This window comes from Sparus aurata, chromosome 10 (genome assembly GCF_900880675.1).
Source record: "Sparus aurata chromosome 10, fSpaAur1.1, whole genome shotgun sequence".
In the NCBI taxonomy this organism is placed as follows: Eukaryota; Metazoa; Chordata; class Actinopteri; order Spariformes; family Sparidae; genus Sparus; species Sparus aurata.
This window is the reverse complement of record NC_044196.1, coordinates 12579014-12602738: the sequence shown is the minus strand read 5'-3', so window position 1 is coordinate 12602738 and position 23725 is coordinate 12579014. Positions and strand designations below refer to the sequence as shown.

General features: G+C 43.2%; 3 protein-coding genes across 3 annotated transcripts; 2 read left to right on the top strand and 1 right to left on the bottom strand.

The window, feature by feature from the left end:
- Window positions 1-2449: 2449 nt before the first annotated feature.
- Window positions 2450-4396, bottom strand: LOC115589103 (leucine-rich repeat and immunoglobulin-like domain-containing nogo receptor-interacting protein 1-B). Its single transcript, XM_030429816.1, has 2 exons — window positions 3713-4396; window positions 2450-2836 (listed from the first exon to the last, which is right to left on the bottom strand). The coding sequence occupies exons 1-2, from the start codon at window positions 4271-4273 to the stop codon at window positions 2558-2560; spliced, it is 840 nt and encodes a 279-aa protein (XP_030285676.1). The 5' UTR covers window positions 4274-4396; the 3' UTR covers window positions 2450-2557.
- A 6868-nt stretch (window positions 4397-11264) lies between these two features.
- Window positions 11265-13053, top strand: LOC115589101 (uncharacterized). The gene is made up of 2 exons (XM_030429814.1): window positions 11265-12292; window positions 12700-13053. Exons 1-2 carry the CDS (start codon window positions 11567-11569, stop codon window positions 12958-12960), a joined length of 987 nt encoding a protein of 328 aa, XP_030285674.1. The 5' UTR covers window positions 11265-11566; the 3' UTR covers window positions 12961-13053.
- An 8496-nt stretch (window positions 13054-21549) lies between these two features.
- On the top strand, window positions 21550-23064 carry LOC115589102 (uncharacterized). Its single transcript, XM_030429815.1, has 2 exons — window positions 21550-22244; window positions 22665-23064. The coding sequence occupies exons 1-2, from the start codon at window positions 21582-21584 to the stop codon at window positions 22923-22925; spliced, it is 924 nt and encodes a 307-aa protein (XP_030285675.1). The 5' UTR covers window positions 21550-21581; the 3' UTR covers window positions 22926-23064.
- The last annotated feature ends 661 nt before the right edge of the window (window positions 23065-23725 follow it).

Below are 23725 nucleotides of genomic sequence, written 5' to 3'. Positions count from 1 at the left end.
CTAACAGAAACACATTTGCATTTAACAGACACTTTTGTCCAAAGTGACTCACAGTAACTCATCTAAACATTCAGACGGTCCCACTGCAGGTTCCCTTCTGTTCTCCAGCTGGTCGCTGCGTTTGCTGCACAGGAGAACAAACAGAGGAATCAGATCCAGACAGACATGATGTGATGTGTCTATAACAGCCTGAATACTGAAGACACACAGCTCAACTACACATGATGCGTCAGAGTCAACACCACACTTTGTTTTAAACTGGTCTTCAAAGGGTTCAAATCCTGGTAGTAAAAATGTAACCCAGTGAAAGTTGAAAATATTCATATTTATTGGTTTTATGGCAGTTTTTGAAATTGAACTTTCTGTCAAACAGAACAGTTAATAAACCTGTCATAACACACAGGATGATGCTCATTAATCAGGTGAAACAGCCTGTATTATTATGAGGGATTCACTTTGTTTCCCACACTGATCTCTGAGCTCTTCCTGTTACTATTGTACCCCTGGATGTGTGGGCAGCTGTTACTGAATCACTTTGATACAGAGTGTGATGGCCACACAGCCATGACACAGCGGTAACCCCCTGCACCTACACTCACACTATTTATTTATAACCAAGTTAGCTGTATTTTGTTTATGCACGTTATATATTTAATTAAGTCGGTTTATATTAGTTTAACATTAAGAATTGAAATAAATCACACACAGGGTTGTGGTTTCATACGACACACTTTATTATTTGACAGTACATTAGTTTTCTATTTGAGCACGCACATTTAGTTAGCTTTTGTACAGTCTTTGTTTTTTCAGTATTGTTTTCTAATTTATTTCTTTGAGTTACCGGTGCTGTTGGGGATGCTGCTGGGATCCTCCTGATGAAAGGATCCACCCCCACAAGCTCGGCCATTTTAAAGCAGTTGCTGATTGGGCCAACCCAAGGGCCGGTGCACCATGGGGGGGAGATTTAATGTTTTAATGTTTTAGTCATGTTTATCTTATTTTCCTAGACAACAAGTAATTTCATTTAGTTTGGTTAGGTATAGATTGTTTATTCTAAGAAGTTAATTTTCCTTAATTGCTTTGTTCGCAATCTAGCTTTTGTCTTTTGTGTTCAGTGTTTAAGTTAACCCCTCTTGTGTTAATATGGGCTGATCACCCAGTATATAAGTTCCCCTCTTGTGTTCATTAAGGGTCTCTTTAAGTCTGGTTTGTCCTCTGTTACTTTGTTCAGTTGACTTTTGTACAGTTCTGTTAATTTGACGTCTTTATGGGCCCAGATCTTATTTCATTGTAGAAATTGTGTTACCTTGTGCTTTGGGTAAATAAACACCCCCTTTTTTTTAAGTTAGTATCTGTTGTCCTCCTTGCCAACTGACTCGGTCCCTCACACAGAGGGAAACTTAAAAATGTGATAATCCTAAAGCAAGTTCTGCAGTACGACTGATGACAGGTTTCTTAGTGACAGATCAGGTGAATCATCTTCCTTATCTGTTGATCTCTGCAGGCCAGGAGCTGCTGCAGGGTGTGAATCGCTCTGTAAACACAATAACAGAGCTGCTACTGACATGATGACACCTGTTGTTTATTCAGGAGTCAATGATGAGGATTTGGTTAAACGATTCACGTTACATTAATTCAGCATGTCAGATCATCGAGCAGAGTACAGAGCACACACACGTATTCCTACGCTGCTCACGTATCTGTAATCTCATTTCACTCCGCCTGGGGCGTTACTTTAGTTCCATTCAACACACAACAACACTCACAGCACATTTCACCTGCCGGCTTGTGAGACTGTCGAGTATTCAACAAAAAGCGCGTCTCCCTGCAGTCAGACTTACATTCAGAGGTGGTGGTCGTCGGGTCCAGGTGTTTCTTGATGACCCCCCACCCCATCCTGACGATCGTAGCTTCTGCTCACGTCCGAACTGATAAATGCCGAAGCTTGCATTGAAATGGTCGTACGCACGGTTTTCTGTCGTACGTTCGTTTGGTAAATGAGGGCCATCATGTGAATATTAAATAAGAATAAAAACAGAGCCAGAATGATCCACAGAGGTTGAGTCTGTTCTCTCTCAGGACTTCTTAAATAACTAAATGTAGCCTACCATCGAGGCCGGCTCTACGCAGGGACAAGAGGAGCAGCGCCCACTCAAATCAAAACTTTAGAAGTTGAGAAAGCACATTTTGATGTAGTCACACAACTAATATATTATACGTTGACAAAATTATCTGCAGTAGCAGAAAAATCCGCTGAAAAAGGGAAACACACGATACAGTATCAGCTTCCCGCTCATCTCTCTCTCCCTCCACACACACACACACACACACACGAACATAAACAAAAGATGGTCATATTTTAAAAATCAGATCACTTTTATTGTTAAAGAAGCAGAAGATGTGACACTCAGATACGATATATTTAAAAGCGAGCAGGAAGTGGAATAAACTGTGTTGTTGAGGAGTGTGAAGCTGAGTGACATCAACCATCCCAGTGTTGATCTTAATCAGGTCGTAATAATCACAATAATTAACATGTGGGTCTGATTTCTGGGTGTCATGGCTCCGCTCTGTGGGCCCCTCCATTAGGAACGTGATCAGGATCTCCACCCAGAGGCTCCATCTCCGTATCTGCGGGGGGTCTGACACCTGCAGCTCTGCGGGCCTTACGAACCAACACGTTCTCATTCCCAACGCGTTGGGAATGAGAACGTGTTGTACGAACACGAAACAAACATACCACGCAGAAGAGAACTACAGCTAAGAGCAGCACATTTAAGATTATACTGACGATGAGTCCAGGTCCAGTCTGCTCCTCGTCCGGTCCCGGTGTCGGCTGCAGTGACAGAGAGACACAAAAATGTGTTTGGTTATTAAATGAAGCAGCAGCTTAGCAGCAGGCACATTCACATACAATATAATCAGAATACAAGGACACGAATAGAAACAATATATATAAATACAGTACTATAAACATTATTAATTTATACATGTATGTTATATTATTATTATATTATAGATGTATAACAATAAAATGCTTGAATAGAAAAGAAAAGGTAACAGGAACATGAGTTGTGAAAGGATTTACAGTAACAACAACAACAACAACAACAACAATAATAATACAACATTTTACATGATGACGTGACGTATATCATATCATAATCTGTATATCTGTGTGTGTGTGCGCGTGTAGGTGTGTGTACATATGTAAATATATTTATATTTATATAACATGTGATTTATTGATTTCAGTAGATTTCTTCCTGTTCCTTTTTCGGGCATGTCGGTGATTGTTAACGGAACATACTTTGGAGCATGATTTTCATTTCATTTGCGCATTTATCGAACTCATTTATGTGTTATGACGTCACCAGCGGCGGGCCTCCAGCAGCAGAAAACGACGTCTCCACATTTACGCGCGTCGTTACGCACAAGGAACAGATGACACAACTCCTGACTCGTCTCTTTTGGAGAGTTTATAAGTGAAGCTTTAAGTTTTTATGATTAAATGAGCCACAATATTTGTTGTTTCAGTGAATAACTGCGTTAATGGAAATGTTTGCAATAACTGACAGCAGCCTCAGAGCAGCTATAAAGACATGACAGTCTATTTAGGAGCGCGTGGACAAATATGAATCAAGAATGAAGATAACGTGCAGTTGAGGATCAGGTTATCACGCGGATTGAGCAAGGTACTGAGGTGACTCACCTGCAGGGTACCAGTGGGAGCAGGGCGGCTCCTCTGGACGGTCACCTTCACAGCAGCAGGACTTCTTCCTCTGGTTTTCTCTCCGTTTCCATCCACGGTGTAACAAACGTAGTTCCCTCCGTCCTCCAGCTGAGCGTCCTTCACAGTCAGGGACAAGTCTCCAGTCTGGATCCAGTCAGGTGACACCGACAGTCTCCCCTCGGGCTGTCCGGAGGAGCGGTTCTGACCCAGAACCAGCTCCCCGTCCCTCTCCCACCGTGCGCTCCCCCCCTGCAGCCCCTCCGTGGAGGAGTAGCAGGGGATCCTGGCTGTCTCCCCCTCAGACACTCTCACATCATAGGGGAAGATCACAGTCAGCTGGATGGTTTTCATAAGATCACTTTTACAAGTGAACTCATAAAACGCATCATCGTTGAAGTTCACTCTGGTCAGGTTGACGCTGGAGGCTGAAACGTGATGAATCCGGTCCTTGTAGTCATCAGCGGGCTTCCATACACCGCCGACACGGTTTGCGACTGACCGAGAGCTGGTGTCTGTCCTCCGGACCCGGACCAGCTGCATGTCACCGCCCGCACAGACCCCATTCACCGTTAACTGCACAGAGTCCGCCAAGTTTACAACCTCTCCAAAAACACGCACGACAGGGAAGAAGACAAAGAGGGTAAAGACCGAGAGGAGCTGCGATCCGGCCATGTTCAGGCTGCAGGAGTGACTGAAGGATGTCACCCTGCATGTGGGGAGGTGAAGAGGCGGGAGCGGAGGACAGCACCACCATCAGCCCTGCAGCCGGCTTCATTAGCATAGAGTTCCGCCAAAGAGCGTGTGCGTAATCTAAGGCATGTATGGAATGATCATCCGCCCCCTGCTGCCCGATACTGAGTACTATTTGTACTGCACATATGTAGGAGAAATACATTTTTAAAAATATATGAATGAAAAAAAATAGGGGAAAAAAGTAAAGATAGAAAAAATAAAATATAACAATATAAAATTCCCCCCCCCAAAAAAGGACATGACAAAAGATAAAATTAAATAAAAACAAAAAAGAGAAAAAAACAAAACGAGAAAAAAATTAAGATATATTATTAATCTGCATTCAAATGTATAAAATCATCCTGCGTTTTCAGCGTGGCTGCCCTGTGAGAGCCAGAAATATTTCTAAAGAAGTTTGTTTTCAGCTTTTGTGACGTTTTCCATAAAGGCTTTTCAAACATTTCATTCAACAAGTAGGAGGATTTCCTCCAATCACAAACACATGCTGAGCAGATCATGACATCACAGCACCAGCAGCTCCATCTACAACCCATAACCTCCTCCAGAAAGAAGATATAAAGCGTTTAAAACCAGTTAATCCTCTTAAATCCAGACTTAATCACCAGCTCTCACTGGTTTGTGTCAGATATCACTGTTACTGTCATATTCTGCCATCTAGTGGCAGCTCAGAGACATCATCAGTCTTCAGACTGTTAATACAGAAGCTTTGTCACAGAACACTTTGTGAACTTTTAAGGGTGCCGTATTGATAAAGCTTATTTATTCTCAAGCGCCTACTTTTGCAGTGGCTTTGTAATTACAACCTCATGTGAAGCACTTGACCTTTACCCCCTCTAAGCTGACATGGTGATAGAGGCGTCTATAAAATATTCATATGTCTGATCTGGTTTTCACAATAGCACATTTTAACTACACGACTATTTAATGATATCTGTGACTTTGTTTTCTGTGTGCTTTTTAGGTAAATGACCTTAAGGTGAGGAGGCTTCACTTATTAAATGACATCAGTGTGTTTTCAGTCTCTCGACTATGAGGATGTAAAGCTTTCCCTTATACATGTGAAAGTATTTGTATCGGGCGACTGCAGTTCGAGTCAGTGCGTCACCACTGGATACCACCATACCCATCTGTGTTTTTGGCGACCAAACTGATTATTTGAAGCCAAACTGTGATGTGTTCCCAAACCTTACCTAGTGCTTTGTTTGTGCCTGAGCTTAACCCAGAGCAAAAACACAGCGCCGTGAAAAGAGAGAAACAGAAAACTGAACCTGAAGTTGCGGTTTTGTAGAAACGCACTCAGCTGACATTTATTCTGGTGACAGAGCTGCAATCGATATTTCTGGATAAATGTTATAAATGTTCAAACACTCTGGTCCCTTGTCAAAACCATCCAGTAGATTCACACCTGTTGTCTAACACAGACAGAAAACTGTTCACTGGTCTGCACCTGCACCACCATCGTCCTTTTGGCCTCATAAATTTGCCTCAAGATGTCTTTACAAAGTGGAACTATCAGCCACCGCCCTCTACCAGTCCTGCAGTCGGCATGGAAAAATGAGTGAGTAGCCACAAAGGAGAGATCGTTCTCATGGGACAATGTAATGTGGATGTGGGCAATCCACAATGTGGACAATCCTCAGATGTATCATGTCGGCTAAGGAAAAGCTTTTGGAAAGGTCCCAAAGTGTGTGTGTGGCAGGAGATTAATTACTGTGTGGCATCCGCTCTCTAGAGAATGAACAACATCCGGCTTGTTGTCTAACTGACGCTGAAAAAACACCGACGTGTTGCTGCAGACATGAAGCAATTTAGACTCATTACTGTCTTGATTGCTGCCTCGGGTCTCACTCAGGTCGTGTTTGGTTGTTATTCTGCACTCACACTTCTGACTATCCACAACAATCCCTCCCTATCATACTGTTTTCACAAATAACATCCAGAAGCTCACTTCCTGTCTCATGTGGACTTCTTGAGTTCAAAGGTCATCAGCTTTTAATATTATTCAGTCTCTTTTTAATCACCTTTGCAGTAGATATCCAGGATACTGTATGAAAAGCCGGCTCATTATAAAACATACTGAGGACACAGTGACTGCCAGCCTTAAACCAGAGGAGGATCAGGGCCTCAGGTCCAGTTTGTTCCCCCTTAAAAAAAACCAAAACCCTAAAAACCCTAAAGACCCTGTGCACTGAACCCTGACAGGCCTTACAGTCAGTCCAACTGGATCCTGCAGAATGCTGACACTCTGTTTTTGCTGTGAAGCTCCAGAAATGTCACGTCACCTGACTCTCCATCAGCGTGAGGACAAAATTATCGTGACTGAATTGTCATTTCTTAGAAAGAACTGTCTCATTACGAAAGCCAAATGCTTCATCTGCAAATTTACAGAGGCACAGCGTATGTGTCAGAGCTATTTTGATTTTGAATAGAGTGTCACGTCACTAGAGTGAGTGTCACAGGAAAACCACAGACAAATCCTTCTGTCTTAGTTTCAACATCAGTGGTGACAAATCTGTCGCTGTCTTCTCCTTTATCTTCATATATGGGCGATAGATCGACTCATTGTTGTCGAGTGTGACAGAAAAAGCAGTTCTTGTTTTTTAAATGAAAGATTTGAAACATTTTAAAGATCTTCGTCGCCTGATTCTTTTCTCTTTGATGATTGAGTTTGTTTAAGCCTGAAAATCAATCGAGGGTTCATAATGTCTTGTGCACCTTTAAGGATATTTTCTACATGACCTTTAAAGCAGCAGCGGAACAACACTCATGTTTATTTCCTGTATATGATGAATAGTTTGAGGTTAATGGGCATTTGTGAGACTTTGTTTTGGATTCAGTTTGAGTCTTAATCTGACTTCATACTGGAAAAGTGCTTCAGTTCCTTTTTTATTTCTCCAGAGACATAACATTTGAAACAAACAGGTTGAAGTTTGTTTTCCTCTGATGACATGTGAGATGACCGTCCTTGACAGATGCTGAACAGGTGGTCTTCAAGTGTTGTGTCGTTCGCGAACGTGTCGTTCAAAAGAACGACTCTTTTCAGTGAACAAAGTGAACGAAATCACTTCCTGAACTGATTCGTTCCTTTCTCAGTTCAGTTGAGCTCAGCAGCGAGCATGCCGGCGGGGAGTGGAACTGCCGCGACTCACACAGAGAACTGTGAGGACGCGATTCACGTTTGCGCTGATTCGTTCATGATTCGTGAACCTACTGCACACAGAGAACTGTCGCTGATGAGGTCGTTCGCGAACGAGGGAGGGCCGCCAGTACGCGAAGCTCGTTCACGACACGTACTGTGCTGAAAGTGGCGCTGTGTGTCACTCACTCACTCACTCACTCGGGGCAGAGGAGTTGATTCACGTCCAGTAACCTACTGCTAAAACTAGCGCTGTGTTGCTAGCATCTGTGTAGCATCATGTTAAGTGATGTTACTGTGCACAGAGGACACTTTCACTATGTAATAATTTTAGTGCATGTATACCACTCAAAGCAGCGCTGCGTCTACAGCAAATGATTGTGTACTATAGTCTGTGAACGCACCGTCCCTCAGTAAGTGAAAGTGAACCTCAGGGCTGATTAATGAACTGAATGACGGATCATTTGGCTGCTTATCAGTTCAGGGAGTTGGAGAGCACTGAACGATTCGGTGAACGATTCTTTTGAACGTATCATTTTAATGAACGGATTCTAGAGATTCAGTACAGTAAAAGGAACTGCCGTTCCCATCACTATGGTCTTCTTCACCAGATCGAGTGTCGGCAAAGTATGTCTCTGCAAAACCACCAGCGAATTAAGACTTTATGTTTCTTTGTGTTGCAACTTTGAGTCTTTCTATGTCACATCGCTGTTCTCTCTGGTTTGATTTAGGCAGAAAAACAACACGTTTCGGGTTTTAAAAAATACCTGTTTTGGTTCCAGATATTCTTCTCTTTGTATACACAAATACAATATGTAAATCTAGAGCATGCTGTCACTTCCTGCCCCTGAAAGACTTTCGATATGTTTTCGAGGACGTCTAGCTGTAGGTTGTGATTGAAGCCTGAGTCACATCAGACCACAAAGGTGGAACTCCCCCTGAGTCTCAGCTTAAACTGATCAACTTCAACATGTGTTTCCTCTCCGGTCCGTCACTGTCCTTCTACCTTCAGAGACGACTCCTGTGTTCAGGAGAGAAACACTTGCACAGGAAGTGTCTGTTTCAGTAAATTATTTGCATGTGTCCGTGCTTTGCCCGTCCAAACCCCTGACGTCGTGTTCAAACACAGCCCTGGATATTATTATAACTTTGGCAGCGAGTGTGAGTCATCACTCCTCTGTAGAAAAGCTTCTCTCTCTCCGTGAGGAGCGACTGCTGAACCCAGTGAGAGGTTGGCAGGAGGTCAGTCAACTCAGACCCACACTGAGGATGATACATACATGAGGGACCTTTTGGACCTAAAGGCTCTTTTTCTTTGTGTTTGGGTTCAGATGTTAATGCACACAAGTTGACAACTTTGACATTTTCCTCACAGTCAGCAGCTCTAGAGCCCACGTTGACAGGAGGGATTGTCTCCCACATCACAATCAGTGCATCCAGATATTCTCTCGCTCAATGTGCAATAAATCAATCTGGCATAGAAGTTGGTTTTACATCAAACAAACACGGCTGCTGAGGTACAGATGTTCACGGACGAGGAAATGTTTTACTCTGACTTCCTTCCTCACAAACGGGAATTAAACTTCTTGGATAGCATTGTCTTGAAACTGTCATCCAACATTTTCATTCTGGTCAAGAATCTCTTCCTGTTTCAGCCAAGGACTCTCTCTCTCCGTACAGACGCCGGCGCTCAGAGGACACTTTAAAACCTCCAACTTTCCCGGTGCTGAGGTTGATGGTGGTCTGGAAGGTTGGCAGGAAGAAGAAGGATCGCCACTACGCAATATTACTGTGATGTATCCACGTTTGCTTACATGCAACGAGGCAAAAACAGGAATATTGCTTGAATGTTTCCTGCAGGGAGACAAAGACGGACTGGCGAAGAGACAGGGGATATATACACAAAGGAGAGGAGGGTAATTGGTCCTTTGACATCAGAACTGTGTCCAACTTGATGTTGTGCACATGTAGGCACAAGTGGGTCTGATAACATGTATAATAAACTGGTTTGTGTGCCGTCCTGTTCAGACTGAAGGTTTTAGTGTTCTAGTCCAGGGTTACTCACATATTGAACAGACAATATCTGCCCTCTTTTAGATTAGGCAGTCGGCCTTAATTTGTTTTAGTGTTAAATATGTTGCATATGGTTCATATGTTAAAGATGAATAAATACGTTTAAAGTGATCTGTTGGCCAAGTGACTTGTAACGCCACTTGTGGACTGTGGCGCAAAGACTCTTGGGTATTCTGTTGTTGTTGGTGTAATTATGGTTTGTGAATGTGGTTGTGAATAGGATGATGTGTAGGACGGTTGCGGGTTAATTCACATCCTTGTTTTGTGGTTAAATTGTGTCGAGTTAACAAAGATGATAAAATGTTGGTACAGTGAGTGAAGCGGTGTTTTCTGGGAGAGACTTCCCGTCTGTTACAACAGTTATGAGCAAACAGGGAGTGATGAATAACCATTGTTACTAGTGGAGCTAATCTGATTCTGTGTAAGGCCTTCACATAACATGTTTCATTTCAAGCAAGCCAGAACACATCTGATTTAAATCAGGTGATAATATTTCAAGCAAGAACACACCTGATTTGCATAAGGTGTATTCTTGCTTGGTTGGAATGGCAACCTGCAACCCTGGGGCCTTTTACTGAATCAGTTTGACACCACTGGTCTCGAGCTTACCAAACGTCTGCCCTGCAGACGCCAAATTTCTGTGGTTGTGCAGTCTTTATGTGTAGCGTTTATGTGGTGAAAGATTGAAGTTAATTTTGAGATGAAGTCAAATATATTGTGATAAATAGTTTGGCTGTATGTAAATTAATTAAGTAGTGTCAATGCAAACATTGATTCATGTTAGTTTAGTTGAAAGTGAATACATTAGTTTGGCTCAATTTCAATTTATTTGTTTAGTTCAATAACTAAAATGTTAAGAAAATCATTTGGATCAAGGCAAAGAATTAAGGTTGGGTCAAGTGCAGTATTATTGTTTACATCAACATAAAATAATCAGGTCACAAGAAGTCTTCAACTAAAAGAGGATGTTCCACCACACATTCACTACCACAGATAGTTCTTCAGTTCTGTCTGATGTCTCTGTTTTTCACACTCTCCTTCTGTGGTAACTGTCTCCGTCTCTCCTGCAGAGATCTGCATTGATTTTCTGTTGTGTCACGGTGAAGCAGCACTGCTGAATTCTTCTTTTCCTGTTTGCTCCCAGTAAGAGTGTGTTCACTGGAAACGCTCCTTGTGTCCAAACCCTGAGTGTGTCTCTGCAGAACCACAGGTAGATCAAGACTTCAGGTGTGTTCATGTCACATCTCTGTACTCGTGCTCTGGTTTGGTTTAGGCAGACATTCATCAGGTTTGGGCTTCAAACACCTGTTCTGGTCCCCACCAACATGGCTGGAGGACAGAAAACATCTGAGTTTTCTCTCTACAAACAGAGATCGAGTTGTTCTGAAGTGTCTCCTTCAAAACACTGAGTGCAGCTCTGAGTCTAGCTGCTGACACACTGCTATTTGGTGTGTTTGTGTGTGTGTTGTACATTAGTGAACGGAGAGAGAAATAGTGTATTGCTCCCAGTGGAATCGTGCCATGAATCACATATCACACATTGATTCTTCCTCTCTATAAACTCAGACTCTTAAACACTGACAGCAGTCGTCTGACAGAAGCTCACTGATTTTCCTGATGTTGATCTTCAGGTGATTGTTGTCTCACCCTGTGATGAAGCTTCCTCTGCAACCACACACAGCACATGACACTTTTGTACAGGAAGGGAAGTCCCAGCTTTCTCTGCAACCACCAGAGTGGGTGATGAGAGAGAGAGAGGAAATGTGTGTGTGTGTGTGTGTGTGTGTGAGCTGCGCGTCTAGTGTGTACACTGTACAGATACTGTGTGGGTGTAGAAGCGACCAATCACAGCACGGGAACCCCACAGTCTCATGTATAAAAGCTCACACAGACAGAGCTGTCAGTCAGTGATCAGAGCTGCTGCTTCTTCTTCACAGAGGACAGAAATGGCTCCTCTCCTTCTCTTCTCTCTGTTCAGCCTGATCTCAAGTATTTCAGGTGTCTTTGTCATTCTAGGAGACACTTTTGAGTTCACAAAAACTGCAAGCTGCCAGAAAAAGGGAGCCGAGCTGTGGCACCCACTGGACTCTTCACGTACTGTTCTGGTGGCTCGATGGGACGGTGTTTGGATCCCGGGTAAGCACTACGAGGACAGGATCGACCTGAACGCGTCGGTGGTCTTGAAGAACATAAACATCAACGACAACGGGCTGTTCGAGTTGAGCTGTGAGGAGACACCGACCCAGCTGGACGTTGTCAGAGCCTCTGAAGTGTCAGTGAGTGCAGGTGGAGCTGTCAGCTTCTCCTTCTTCTACGTCACCTCAGGAGCGCAGGGGAAGTTCAGGCTGGAAAGAAACAGGGAGACAGTGTGTGAGCTGGACCTGTCCTCCGGGACCATCACATATGGGACCGGCTCTGAGGAGAGACTCTCTCTGCCCTCTGATTGGAGGAGACACGGAGACCTGACTCCGACCCTGCAGCGGGTGAAGCCGGAGGACCAGGGTGATTACTTTGCATATGTGGAGGGAAAAGATGGTAAGAGAAGAAGTCTCTCTGCCTGGAGGATCAAGGTCCTGGATCAGACCACCACCACACCTGTATGCCTCCTTTATTATAAAGAGAATAAAGCTGCAACACTGAAGCTGATAAAAGAGCACACGTAGTACAAAACATGCTCCATGTCAAACACTGACAGCTAAATAATATATATTATATATGTTTGTTTCCATGGCGACACTGTTTCCATGATAAACACTCAACTTGTTGTTTCATATCTACTTGATATAAAGTGTTTTCATGGCAGCTTCTGTTCCTCACATGGAACATGTGTTTGTTCTCAATCTGTCTTTATCTTCTGACTTTGGGACAAAATGAAGAGAAATTGTCTTTTTGTAGCGAAAAACTCACATGTGATGCATGATGTTATGATGTGATGTCAGAGGGATGAAAAGGAAAAACATCATGTCTGTCTGGATCTGATTCCTCTGTTTGTTCTCCTGTGCAGCAAACGCAGCGACCAGCTGGAGAACAGAAGGGAACCTGCAGTGGGACCGTCAGCGCTGTAGCGGTGTCCATGTTTGTGGCTGCTGGTCTAGCAGGCTTCGGTTTATGTTGGTGGATAAAATCCTGCAGACCGAGTGGACCACATGGTTCCTCTGGACCCGGTGCTGAAGGACCCTCCACAGACGTGGAGGTGAGTCTTGTAAAGGAGGAGAACTCTGCTGGTACTGAAGAGGATGTGGGCCCTTCAAGGCTTCATGGCTAGATTACATCACATTTCCTACAATTCCAGATGTTGATGACCGCTTGAAGAGATGAATGTTTTGTCTCATGTGATTTCTCGTTGTCTGCTCTTGAATGCACTCCTGTAAATAAATCTCTATTTTATCAAAATACTGTATGTTTTTGTGTGTTCTGTCTCTTAAATGGAATGTATATTGTTTTTGTACATTAGTGAACAGAGAGAGAAATAACTGAGATAGAAATAACTTTTTTTTTTATCCTCTCTATAAACTTAAACAGTAAAAGACTTACAGCAGTAGTTACCCTCTACCCATTGTGGGTGGGGGAGTTTTCAGCCACAGCATACACACACACACACACACACACACACACACACACACACACACCGAGGCTACATGACAGCCTCAGGAACCAGCCTTTAGTAACTCTGCCTTAATATGTTAAATCTGCAAAGAGGAAAAGGAAAAAAAGGTGGAAGAAAACTTACAAAGTCTTGTTCAAAACAGTAAGAACTGTAAATCATCAGGATCGGCCTCTGAATGAATCAAAGTGTTGGGTTACACCTCATGGTACAGTAGAGAAAGCTGCTGTATGGATTGTTTTAACTTCAGTTTGTGATCTGAATGATTCCCAACACAGCACAGAGGTCAGAGGTCAGGTGAGCTCTTTACCTTGTAGCAGCAGCGTGTGTGTGTCTGAATGAAAACAAACACACACAGATCGCTCTGAGAGACTTTCACTGGCAGCTCGAGCATCATGATCACACACCAGAGGAGTTCCAGTCTACTGTGGTCAGCCTGTGGACTGATACAGACACACAGGAGCTGCAGATGTGGATGTTTCTGCCTCTTGGCTCGTTGTCTCTGCAGTTGTTTGTGTGACACACCTTTAGAACGCATCTTTACATCAACGTTTGTGTCTGCTAGTAACACGCTGCCTGAAGTGTGGTTGGAGAGAGGCCTGGTTACTTTCAAAGTCTCGATGTGAACTGAGGGCCCAGGTGGAACACCAGGTGAACACAGGATGTGGAGTTTATAACTTATCAGACATCAACGCCATCAGAACACACAACCACAACCTCCCTCCTCTCTCACCCAGAGAGTTCCGACATTCCTAGGACATTTTCACAAGTCTTGTGTTCCTTAATTTCTCAGTTGTGACCTGCACATTCACCACGCTATGAGATGATAACGGAACGTTACGAGACGGAGTTGTTTTAGAGTCGGACTTTACACTCCAGAGGACGACTTTTTAACCAACCAAGACCCACACCCGTATTTATTTGAGCCAGAACACACAGAAGAAGAGCTGCAGGTTTTGGAAGAAGCGAGAGCAAGAAGAGAGGCTGAGGCTGCTGAACAGCATTGTTTCATTCTGTCCTCATCAAAAGTTTCTAACACGTCCCGCGATGATAATCCAGTCGAGCCCAGGTAACTACGGCACTGCCTGAGGTGCGCACACTGTGTCACTCCGACCAGTGGTTTACTGAAGAAAGTAGTTCTGAGTATTTGCTTCACGTCTAGTAACGTTCCGTTATTATCTCATAGCGTGGTGAATGTGCAGGTCACAACTTGTCCACCACAGCGTTTTGGAGTTTTTTGGTTGTGTATTTGCTGAGTTTGATGAGGGAAACCAAGAACTTCTATTAGCCTCCATAGCGTAGCTGCGCTGCTCGGTACTCGGCTCCGCTGATCTAAAAGCAGCTTGGACCGACAATTAAAGGTAACGAACGTACTGCTATGACTAGAGGGATCATGGCAATGAGCCAATTTTCAAAAATGTTGAACTATCCCTTTAAATATTTAATCTGTGTGTATGATAACCACATCCTGACATGTAAATGGGACATCTGTCTACCATACTGACAACTTGGTTAACTTTAAAGATATATATAAAAGTACAACTGACTGAATAATATATGATTCAGAATCAGAAATACTTTATTGATCCCCGACAGGAAATTGCTTGCGTTACAGCTGCTCTCATTCAAAGTCAAGAATATGCAGAAAATAAATTAAAAAATCCCGAAATAATAAATAAATGAAACAAATAATAATAATGATGATAATAATAAAAACTATATATGCTGCATATTTATAAAAGTAGCCTACTGCAAGTTTAGTTTTTTTTTGACCATGAAATGTTATGCAATATTCATGATGTTCTGTCATAGAGTGTATCCCTTTACTGCTGAAAGAAAAGACAACAGGCTCACTGCCAGTTGCAGTTTCTTATCTTGATTTGTTAATTGTTTGTCTCCATGATTGTTATTATTAGTACTTCGATTATCAAAAAACATGTATTTATAAAAACGACGCTGGTGCTTTTTATTCCCACATACGTCACATTTACATGTCAAGATCTGGTTATTATACACAGATTAAATATTTAACTGTCATGTGTCATCACAGTAACAGTGTTATATACATTGGCAGCTGTAAACACTGAAAAACCTTGTAAAAATCCATTTTGGCTCCTTTCTGTTTCCTGAATATATTAGTATGAGTGTGACTGTTCAAATGAGATACATTAACTAATAAAACTTTGTAGAAGGTGGCTTTATAAAGTTCAATCCATTTAATTTAATTTAATTTGGTTTATTTGATAGGGACAATGCAGGTTAACATAGTAACACTTCCACTTGTTACAAACAAGTCAATGTGACTGATGTTCTGCATACAGAGATTGTAGCTAATGCTAGTTTCCAACTCCCGTCCCTAGTTAGGCTTTTAATAGAAGAAAGAAGGTAAGAAGAAAGACATCAAAGTTACATAACAACACAATAAAATGTACAATACATCTAAAATCATACCAAGTCATGACCCATTAAAAATGCATACAGCTCTGATTTTGTTTCAGCCAGACTTTAACATTTGTATCAAAAATATTAATGTCTCATTGACTTGTCATAGTTCAGAGGGCTGAGCTGCCGCCTCCAATATGACGTCAAAGTCAACATATCGCAGCAGCCGCCCAACCCGCTCAATGAGGCGTCTATGTATATATGTCTATGGTGATGAGTGTCAGTAACACGAATAAAAGTCATCAGGAGATGAAAATATACAAGGGTTTTATGTTGATATTATACTGTGTTGAGATTGTATCTTTATTGTTCTCCAGCCACCAATAGTTTGATTTGACAGTATAAAATAGACCTAAATCATGACATTTAAAGGGTTTGTTTTGTGGTCTATGAAACAAAGTTGTAATGATACAAAAATAGGCTATTGCAGACCTGAATAATGCACCCATAGAGTGGGAATCCACTGGTATGCATGTTAGGAAAATGGCTAACATTTTAAGTCTGGATGAAACTTCAGTGAGCACTTGCAGAGAGCTCTTTATTTGCTCTGAGGTCAACCTGAAGATACATGAATTGAGGAGACTGGGATGAGAGTAGATCGATTTCATAAAGAGAGCTCTCTGATGTCTCTGCCTGAGATCAAATAGAGACACAAGAGTTGACACAATCTAAGACTTCATCGAGAGCTTCATGAGATCTCCTTTGAAACTTGCAGGGAGCCCATGTTGAGATTTTGTGCACCTGTTAATAACGTCCAGAAGCTCACTTCCTGTTTCATGTGGACTTCTTGAGTTCAAAGGTCATCAGCTTTTAATATCAATCAGTCTCTTTTTAATCACTTCTGCAGTAGTTATCCAGGATACTGTGTGAAAAGCTGGCTAATTATAAAACGTACTGAGGACACAGTGACTGCTAGCCTTAAACCAGAGGAGGATCAGGACCTCAGGTCCAGTTTGTTCCCATTAAAACCCCCCAAAACCCTAAAAACCCTGACAGGCCTTAAAGTCAGTCCAACTGGATCCTGCAGAATGCTGCAACTCTGTTTCTGCTGTGAAGCTCCAGAAATGTCACGTCACCTGACTTTCCATCAGCGTGAGGACGAAATGATAGCACCTGAATTATTGTTATTATTATATTGTTATGGCTTTGAATAGAGTGTCATGTCACTAGAGTTACCAGGAAAGGTTACACCCCGCCTTTCCGAAACCCCGCTGTTCCAAACATGGACTTCAATTCATCGTAATGGCGGGGTTTCCTTTTTTTTCAAAGACCCCGCTATTCCGAAAAGTCTATTGGGGAAACCCCTCCATTCCGAAACCCCCCCACTCCGAACGGACACAATCAGAAAGGAAACGGAGGCTGCACATTTATCCTTTTTTCCTTTGTGGGTTCTAACGGATCATGTGGCTGATTAACCGCAAAACAAGCCTACTTCATATTAACGACATAACGCTCATTATGCTTCAGCTGGACAAATGGCTATGTTGAATTGAAATTACTTTATCATGCTAAATATCCGAAATTGTATGAAAATTGCTCCAATGCGTTATACCGATCTTCGTGCATATTCAGACACAGCCTGATATGGGTTCTGAGCAAAGGAATGTCTGTTTTCTCCCCCGGTCTGTTGTCAGCAGGAGCGGGGGCTGCAGGCTCGCGCCTGGGTGAAGTGGGCTCAAGCCAGAGTTCAGCCGAGAGAGAAAAAATGTGTATTACTTTTGCTCAGTGGGAGATCTCCCACAACAGAGTGGATGAGAAAGCAAGGCGGACAGATCTGCCCAGCAAACATCAGAACGCAGAGTGCAGCCTTTGTCTGTGACCTGGTTCAGCACCCTGGACAGCTGCCTGCGTAACTGGATGTGGGAATTTTATGCATTTGAAGCCGCGACATTTGGTCAGAAACATCATATATAATAACATTGTTTCGAGTCGTAAACAGTTCTCTAAGTGGAAGAAATAAGAATCAATTAGGCTATTAGTGTTAGTCCTTTTGCATATAATGTTGTGTTACAGTCGAGATTGTGTAATATGACAGCAGTCACACCTACGGCACACACGCGCCTGTAGTTGACACACAGTTGACACATCTGGACACACTAATGTCGAGAGTCGATGTCGCTGTTCACTGGATTTTTATTTTTGCGATGATGACGTAGCTTACACACCCACAGAGACTTATGCGCAACCCTTACAGCCTGACCGGACCTGTTTACTTACCCAAACCACTTGGGGAACTGTGCCTAAACCCAACCATCCCACAATTTGCCAAATGCGGCTGGAAGTGGGGATTTCAGCACCACGGATAGCGCGTGAAAAAAGATGAGACAAACGTTTAAATGTGCTTGCTGCAAGCAAACATATACTACATAATAAATGAAGACAGTGACATTGCCTATTAGCAATAAAAAAATAAGAGATGTGTGAGTGTGGCCTGTGAGTGGACAGCGGTGTTTGATGTAGGAAGTAATGTAAACTTGAAAATCAATTTCGGAACAGTGGTGTTTTGGGGGGAGGGTGTTTCGGAATGGAGGGGTTTCGCAATGGAGGGGTGTCGGAATGGAAGGCTATCCCCCACAGGAACACCACAGACAAATCCTTCTGTCTCAATTTCAACATCAGCGGTGGCAAATCTGTCTCCGTCTTCTCCTTTATCTTCATATACAGGCGACAGATCGACTCAGCGTTGTCGGGTGCGACAGAGTAAGCAGTTCTTGTTGTTTTTGAAATTAAAGATTTGAAATGTTTTAAAGATCTTCGTCGCCTGATTCTTTTCTCTTTGATGATTGAGTTTGTTTAAGCCTGAAAATCAATCGATGATTCAAAACGTCTTGTGCACCTGTAAGGATATTTTCTACATGACTTTTAAAGCAGCAGTGTAGCAACACTCATGTTTATTTCCTGTACGATGAATAATTTGAGGTTAATGGGCATTTGTGAGCCTTTGTTTTGGTTTCACATTCTCTGGTGTGATTCTTCTGACAGTGTTTCAATTCCTCTTTTATTTCTCCGGAGACATAACATAAGACGCTGAAGAGGTGGTCTTCTTCACCAGATCGAATGTCGGCACAGTACGTCTCTGCAAAACCACCCGTGAATTGAGACTTTACGTTTCTTTGTGTTGCAACCGTGAGTCTCTCTATGTCACATTGCTGCACTCAATGGTTTGATTTTGCCAGAAAAACAACACATTTCAGGTTTAGAAAATACCTGTTTTGGTCCCAGATATTCTTCTCTTTGTATACACAAATACAGCATGCTAATCTAGAGCTTGCTGTCACTTACTGCCCCCAAAAGACTTTCGATGTGTTTTTGAGGACGTCTAGCAGGAGGTTGCAAATGAAGCCTGAGTCACATCAGACCACAAAGGTGGAACTCCCCCTGAGTCTCAGCTTAAACTGATCAACTTCAACATGTATTTCCTCTCCGGTCCGTCACTGTCCTTCTTCCTTCAGAGACGATTCCAGTGTTCAGGAGAGAAACACTTGCACAGGAAGTGTCTGTTTCTTTTAATTTGTGTCCCTGCTTCGCCCGTCCAAACCCCTGCTGTCACGTTCACACACAGACTTGGATCTGATTATATCTTTGGCAGTGAGTGTGTGAGTCATCACTCCTCTGCAGAAAGGATTCCCTTTTTCTCCACGAGCAACGACTGCTGAACCCAGTGAGAGTTTGGCAGGAAGTCAGTCAACTCAGACCCCCACTGAAGATAATACATACGTGAGGGACCTTTTGGACCTAAAGGCTCTTTTCCTTTGTGTTTGGGTTCAGATGTTAATGCACACAAGTTGACAACTTTGACGTTGTCTTGAAACTGTCATCCAACATTTTCATTCTGGTCAAGAATCTTTTCCTGTTTCAGCCGAGGACTCTCTCTCTCCGTACAGACATTGGCGCTCAGAGGACGCTTTAAAGCCTCCAACTTTCCCGGAGCTGAGGTCCGTGGCAGGTCCAGAAGGTTGGCAGGAAGAAGAAGGATTGCCATGACGCAATATTACTGTGATGTACTCACGTTTGCTTACATGCAAACCAAACTCAGTCTCAGTCCCAACACATCAAACACAGCCGGCCTACACTTCTAAGTGTGACGCTGTAGTTTCACCTCTAACTGCTGATACACAACGTTTTCAGCCATCCGGCATTCATCAGTGAGTGCGAATGTGGGGGAGTATAATCCATTTATGAGCGTGCTGGGCAGGTCAACACACCATAAACAGATCCTTATCACAATCACTGATTCCACTGAAAGAGGATCACGCAAAAACCACAAGACCCTCAAACACAGACTGAACACTGTAAGCTTGAGTCAGAGACAGTTTGCCACAACAGGTCGGTGCACAGGAAACCCACATCACAAAGGCTGGGCAAAGGTGATATGTTCCAAAAACAGGACGAGGCAAAAACAGGAATATTGCTGGAATGTTTCATGCAGGGAGACAAAGACGGACTGGCGGAGAGACGGGAGAAATTCCGAGTATGTTGTAGCGTAACTTAAGAAGACCCAACAGTAGAATAGTTAGGGCGCCAGATATAACTACATAAATTATAATTATATCAAATTTATTACCTCAGGGTTTACGGTCTCACAAAGGTCAAACACCACAAAAGGTTTCAGGAAAAGGTTTAAATCACATCATGTAATGTCCACTCCAAAAGCACACTTCAATACTCATTAATGTTTTAACTATATTTCAGGACGAAAATAAATTCCTTCAAGTAAATCAAAACACTCCAGTCAATTTCAAATTCATCCTGGGTGACATGAAAATGGTCAGCGCCAACACAAAACAATTCAGGTTAAATGTCCTTCTCTTGTCTCAAACCATTGAAATAGTGTCCAGTTGTAAATGTCCAGAAATGTAGGGTGAATGGGAATGTGTGTGTGTGGGTGTGTGTGTGTGCGTATGTGTGTGTGTGTGTGTGTGTGGTTATTGGTATGGGAGAGTCCAGACTGGGAGAAGTTTTCCCAGGTTGAAGAAAGGGTAAGGGCTGTAGGATAGTGAGGAATTGCACAGTGGTGTATGCAGGGATAGTGGCAGTCTCAGGGCAAAGGGAAACCATGAGATTCACAAGGAGCAATAATCCACAGATAACATCCGGAGCTGTCATTCACATTAATCCAGAGCAAAAAGGTAGTTCAAAAAGTGTTCCAAACCCACTCTGATGATCCAGGAAGTCCTTCAGCTTTCTTCAGTTCCACGTGCTTTTCTCCAAAAACTCACCCCTTTTCCAGCCACTCTTTTGTTGCTCTGCTACCATGCTCCTCTCTTCTCCCACACTCTCCTGTTGGTTTTTTTGATGGTTCCCTACTCCCAGGTGTGCCCCAATCATATGGACTTTTCCACACCCTCTTTTCCACAGCCCCTCCTCTCCCTCACAGCAGAGAGGAGAGGAAAAAGGAGCAGTCTGCTACAATGTACGCAAGGGAGAGGAGGATAATTCCCTCCTTCGACGCCAGAACTGTATCCAACTTGATGTTGTGCACATGTATGCACAAGTGGGTGTAGAGTTTTATATGCTGTTGTGTGATGAGTGTGTCTGATAACATGTATAATAAACTTGTTTGTGCCAACTACTTCCGCTGAGCTCCTGCTGTGCCAACGCACTGTCTGAGAGAGGAGAGGGAGGTAACCATGCAGAGAAAGAGAGTGACAATGAGTGGGTGATGAGAGATAGAGAGAGGAAATGTGCTCTGTACACCTCATACACTCTGTGGGTGTAGAAGCGACCAATCACAGCACAGGAACCCCACAGTCTCATGTATAAAAGCTCACACAGAGGGAGCTGTCAGTCAGTCAGTCAGTCAGTGATCAGAGCTGCTGCTACTTCCACAGAGGACAGAAATGGCTTCTCTCCTTCTCTTCTCTCTGTTCAGCCTGATCTCAAATATTTCAGGTGTCTTTGTCATTCTAGGAGACACTTTTGAGTTTACAAAAACTGCAAGCTGCCAGAAAAAGGGAGCTAAGCTGTGGCACCCACTGGACTCTTCACGTACTGTTCTGGTGGCTCGATGGGACGGTGTTTGGATCCCGGGTCAGCACTACGAGGACAGGATCGACCTGAACGCGTCGGTGGTCTTGAAGAACATAAACTTCAACGACAACGGGCTGTTCGAGTTGAGCTGTGAGGAGACACTGACCCAGCTGGACGTTGTCAGAGCCTCTGAAGTGTCAGTGAGTGCAGGTGGAGCTGTCAGCTTCTCCTTCTTCTACGTCACCTCAGGAGCGCAGGGGAAGTTCAGGCTGGTCAGAAACAGGGAGACAGTGTGTGAGCTGGACCTGTCCTCCGGGACCATCACAGATGGGACCGGCTCTGAGGAGAGACTCTCTCTGCCCTCTGATTGGAGGAGACACGGAGACCTGACTCCGACCCTGCAGCGGGTGAAGCCAGAGGACCAGGGTGATTACTTTGCATATGTGGAGGGAAAAGATGGAAAGAGAAGAAGTCTCTCTGCCTGGAGGATCAAGGTCCTGGATCAAGACCCGGATCAGACCACCGCCACACCTGTAAGCCTCCTTTATTATAAAGAGAATAAAGCTGCAACACTGAAGCTTCTGAAACTGATAAAAGAGCACACGTAGTACAAAACATGCTCCATGTCAAACACTGACAGCTAAATAATATATATTATATATGTTTGTTTCCATGACGTCACTGTTTCCATGATAAACACTCAACATGTTGTTTCATATCTACTTGATATAAAGTGTCTTATATAAATGTGATGTCAGAGGGATGAAAAGGAAAAAGGGAGGACAGGTTGTGAAAAACACAAAGAGGGAAAGCAGAGCAGAGAAAACAAAGTGTGGTGTTGACTCTGACACATCATGTGTAGTTGAGCTGTGTGTCTTCAGTATTCAGGCTGTTATGGACACATCACATCATGTCTGTCTGGATCTGATTCCTCTGTTTGTTCTCCTGTGCAGCAAACGCAGCGACCAGCTGGAGAACAGAAGGGAACCTGCAGTGGGACCGTCAGCGCTGTAGCGGTGTCCATGTTTGTGGCTGCTGGTCTAGCAGGCTTCGGTTTATGTTGGTGGATAAAATCCTGCAGACCGAGTGGACCACATGGTTCCTCTGGACCCGGTGCTGAAGGACCCTCCACAGACGTGGAGATGAGTCTTGTAAAGGAGGAGAACCCTGCTGGTTCTGAAGAGGATGTGGGCCCTTCAAGGCTTCATGGCTAGACAATGGCTGATCATTAGGGGTGATCAATCAGCCCAATTTCCAGATTCGATTCCGATTATTGAAGTCTCGATTCCATTACAAATCGATTTTCGATCATTAACGATTATTGATCTTCCATTTAACATCAGTCAGCTGCTGAATTATCTTACTTCTCTTGTGATTAACACCTCACAGCACCTTCAACATTGTGTAGTGTAACTGTAATATCCAAATTATTATGTTTTACTTTGTTTTAAATTCACTGTTTAAAGAAAGTTGCCAAGCTCAGCAGCTGGACTCATGTTAGAAGCACTGTCGGTGATGAGAACCAGGTCGTGTTTCTCAGTTCCCCACTCGTCTGCCATTGCTTTGAGAAACTCACACATATTTGCGCCTGTGTTGCTATCATCCATGGCTCTCGTCTGAAGTACGTAGGACATTAGCTTCCTTTAACTGCTGACATTATGAGGTGTAACGGTCACATATGAGACTGTAGCTCTGGATGTCCAGGCATCGCAGGTTATTGCTACTCTGTGAGCAGAGTTGAGGGACTCTTGCACGGAAAGCTTTGTCTGCTTGTAAAGATTTGGAATCAATTTAAGCGTGAAAAAGCTCCGGGATGGAATAACATATCTTGGCTCCAGACTGTGGACCATGTAGCGGAAGCCAGTAAGAGGAGGACTCCAGTTTGTTTTACAATTTAAAACATTTTATAAAAAAATGTAAAAATGGATCTTTGGAAATTTAATAATCGACTCATAATCGTCAACATTATAATTGCGATTAATCGATAATCGATTTTCTTCACCACCCCTACTGA

Excerpts from the sequence above, each read along its gene's own strand:
- LOC115589101 (XM_030429814.1), top strand. The coding sequence starts at position 11,567 with ATGTATAAAAGCTCACACAGACAGAGCTGTCAGTCAGTGATCAGAGCT. Across the intron at positions 12,293-12,699 it reads ATCAGACCACCACCACACCT|CAAACGCAGCGACCAGCTGG; the intron begins GTATGCCTCCTT and ends TCTCCTGTGCAG.
- LOC115589103 (XM_030429816.1), bottom strand. The coding sequence starts at position 4,273 with ATGCAGCTGGTCCGGGTCCGGAGGACAGACACCAGCTCTCGGTCAGTC. Across the intron at positions 2,837-3,712 it reads CTCCCACTGGTACCCTGCAG|CCGACACCGGGACCGGACGA; the intron begins GTGAGTCACCTC and ends CTGTCACTGCAG.
- LOC115589102 (XM_030429815.1), top strand. The coding sequence starts at position 21,582 with ATGGCTTCTCTCCTTCTCTTCTCTCTGTTCAGCCTGATCTCAAATATT. Across the intron at positions 22,245-22,664 it reads ATCAGACCACCGCCACACCT|CAAACGCAGCGACCAGCTGG; the intron begins GTAAGCCTCCTT and ends TCTCCTGTGCAG.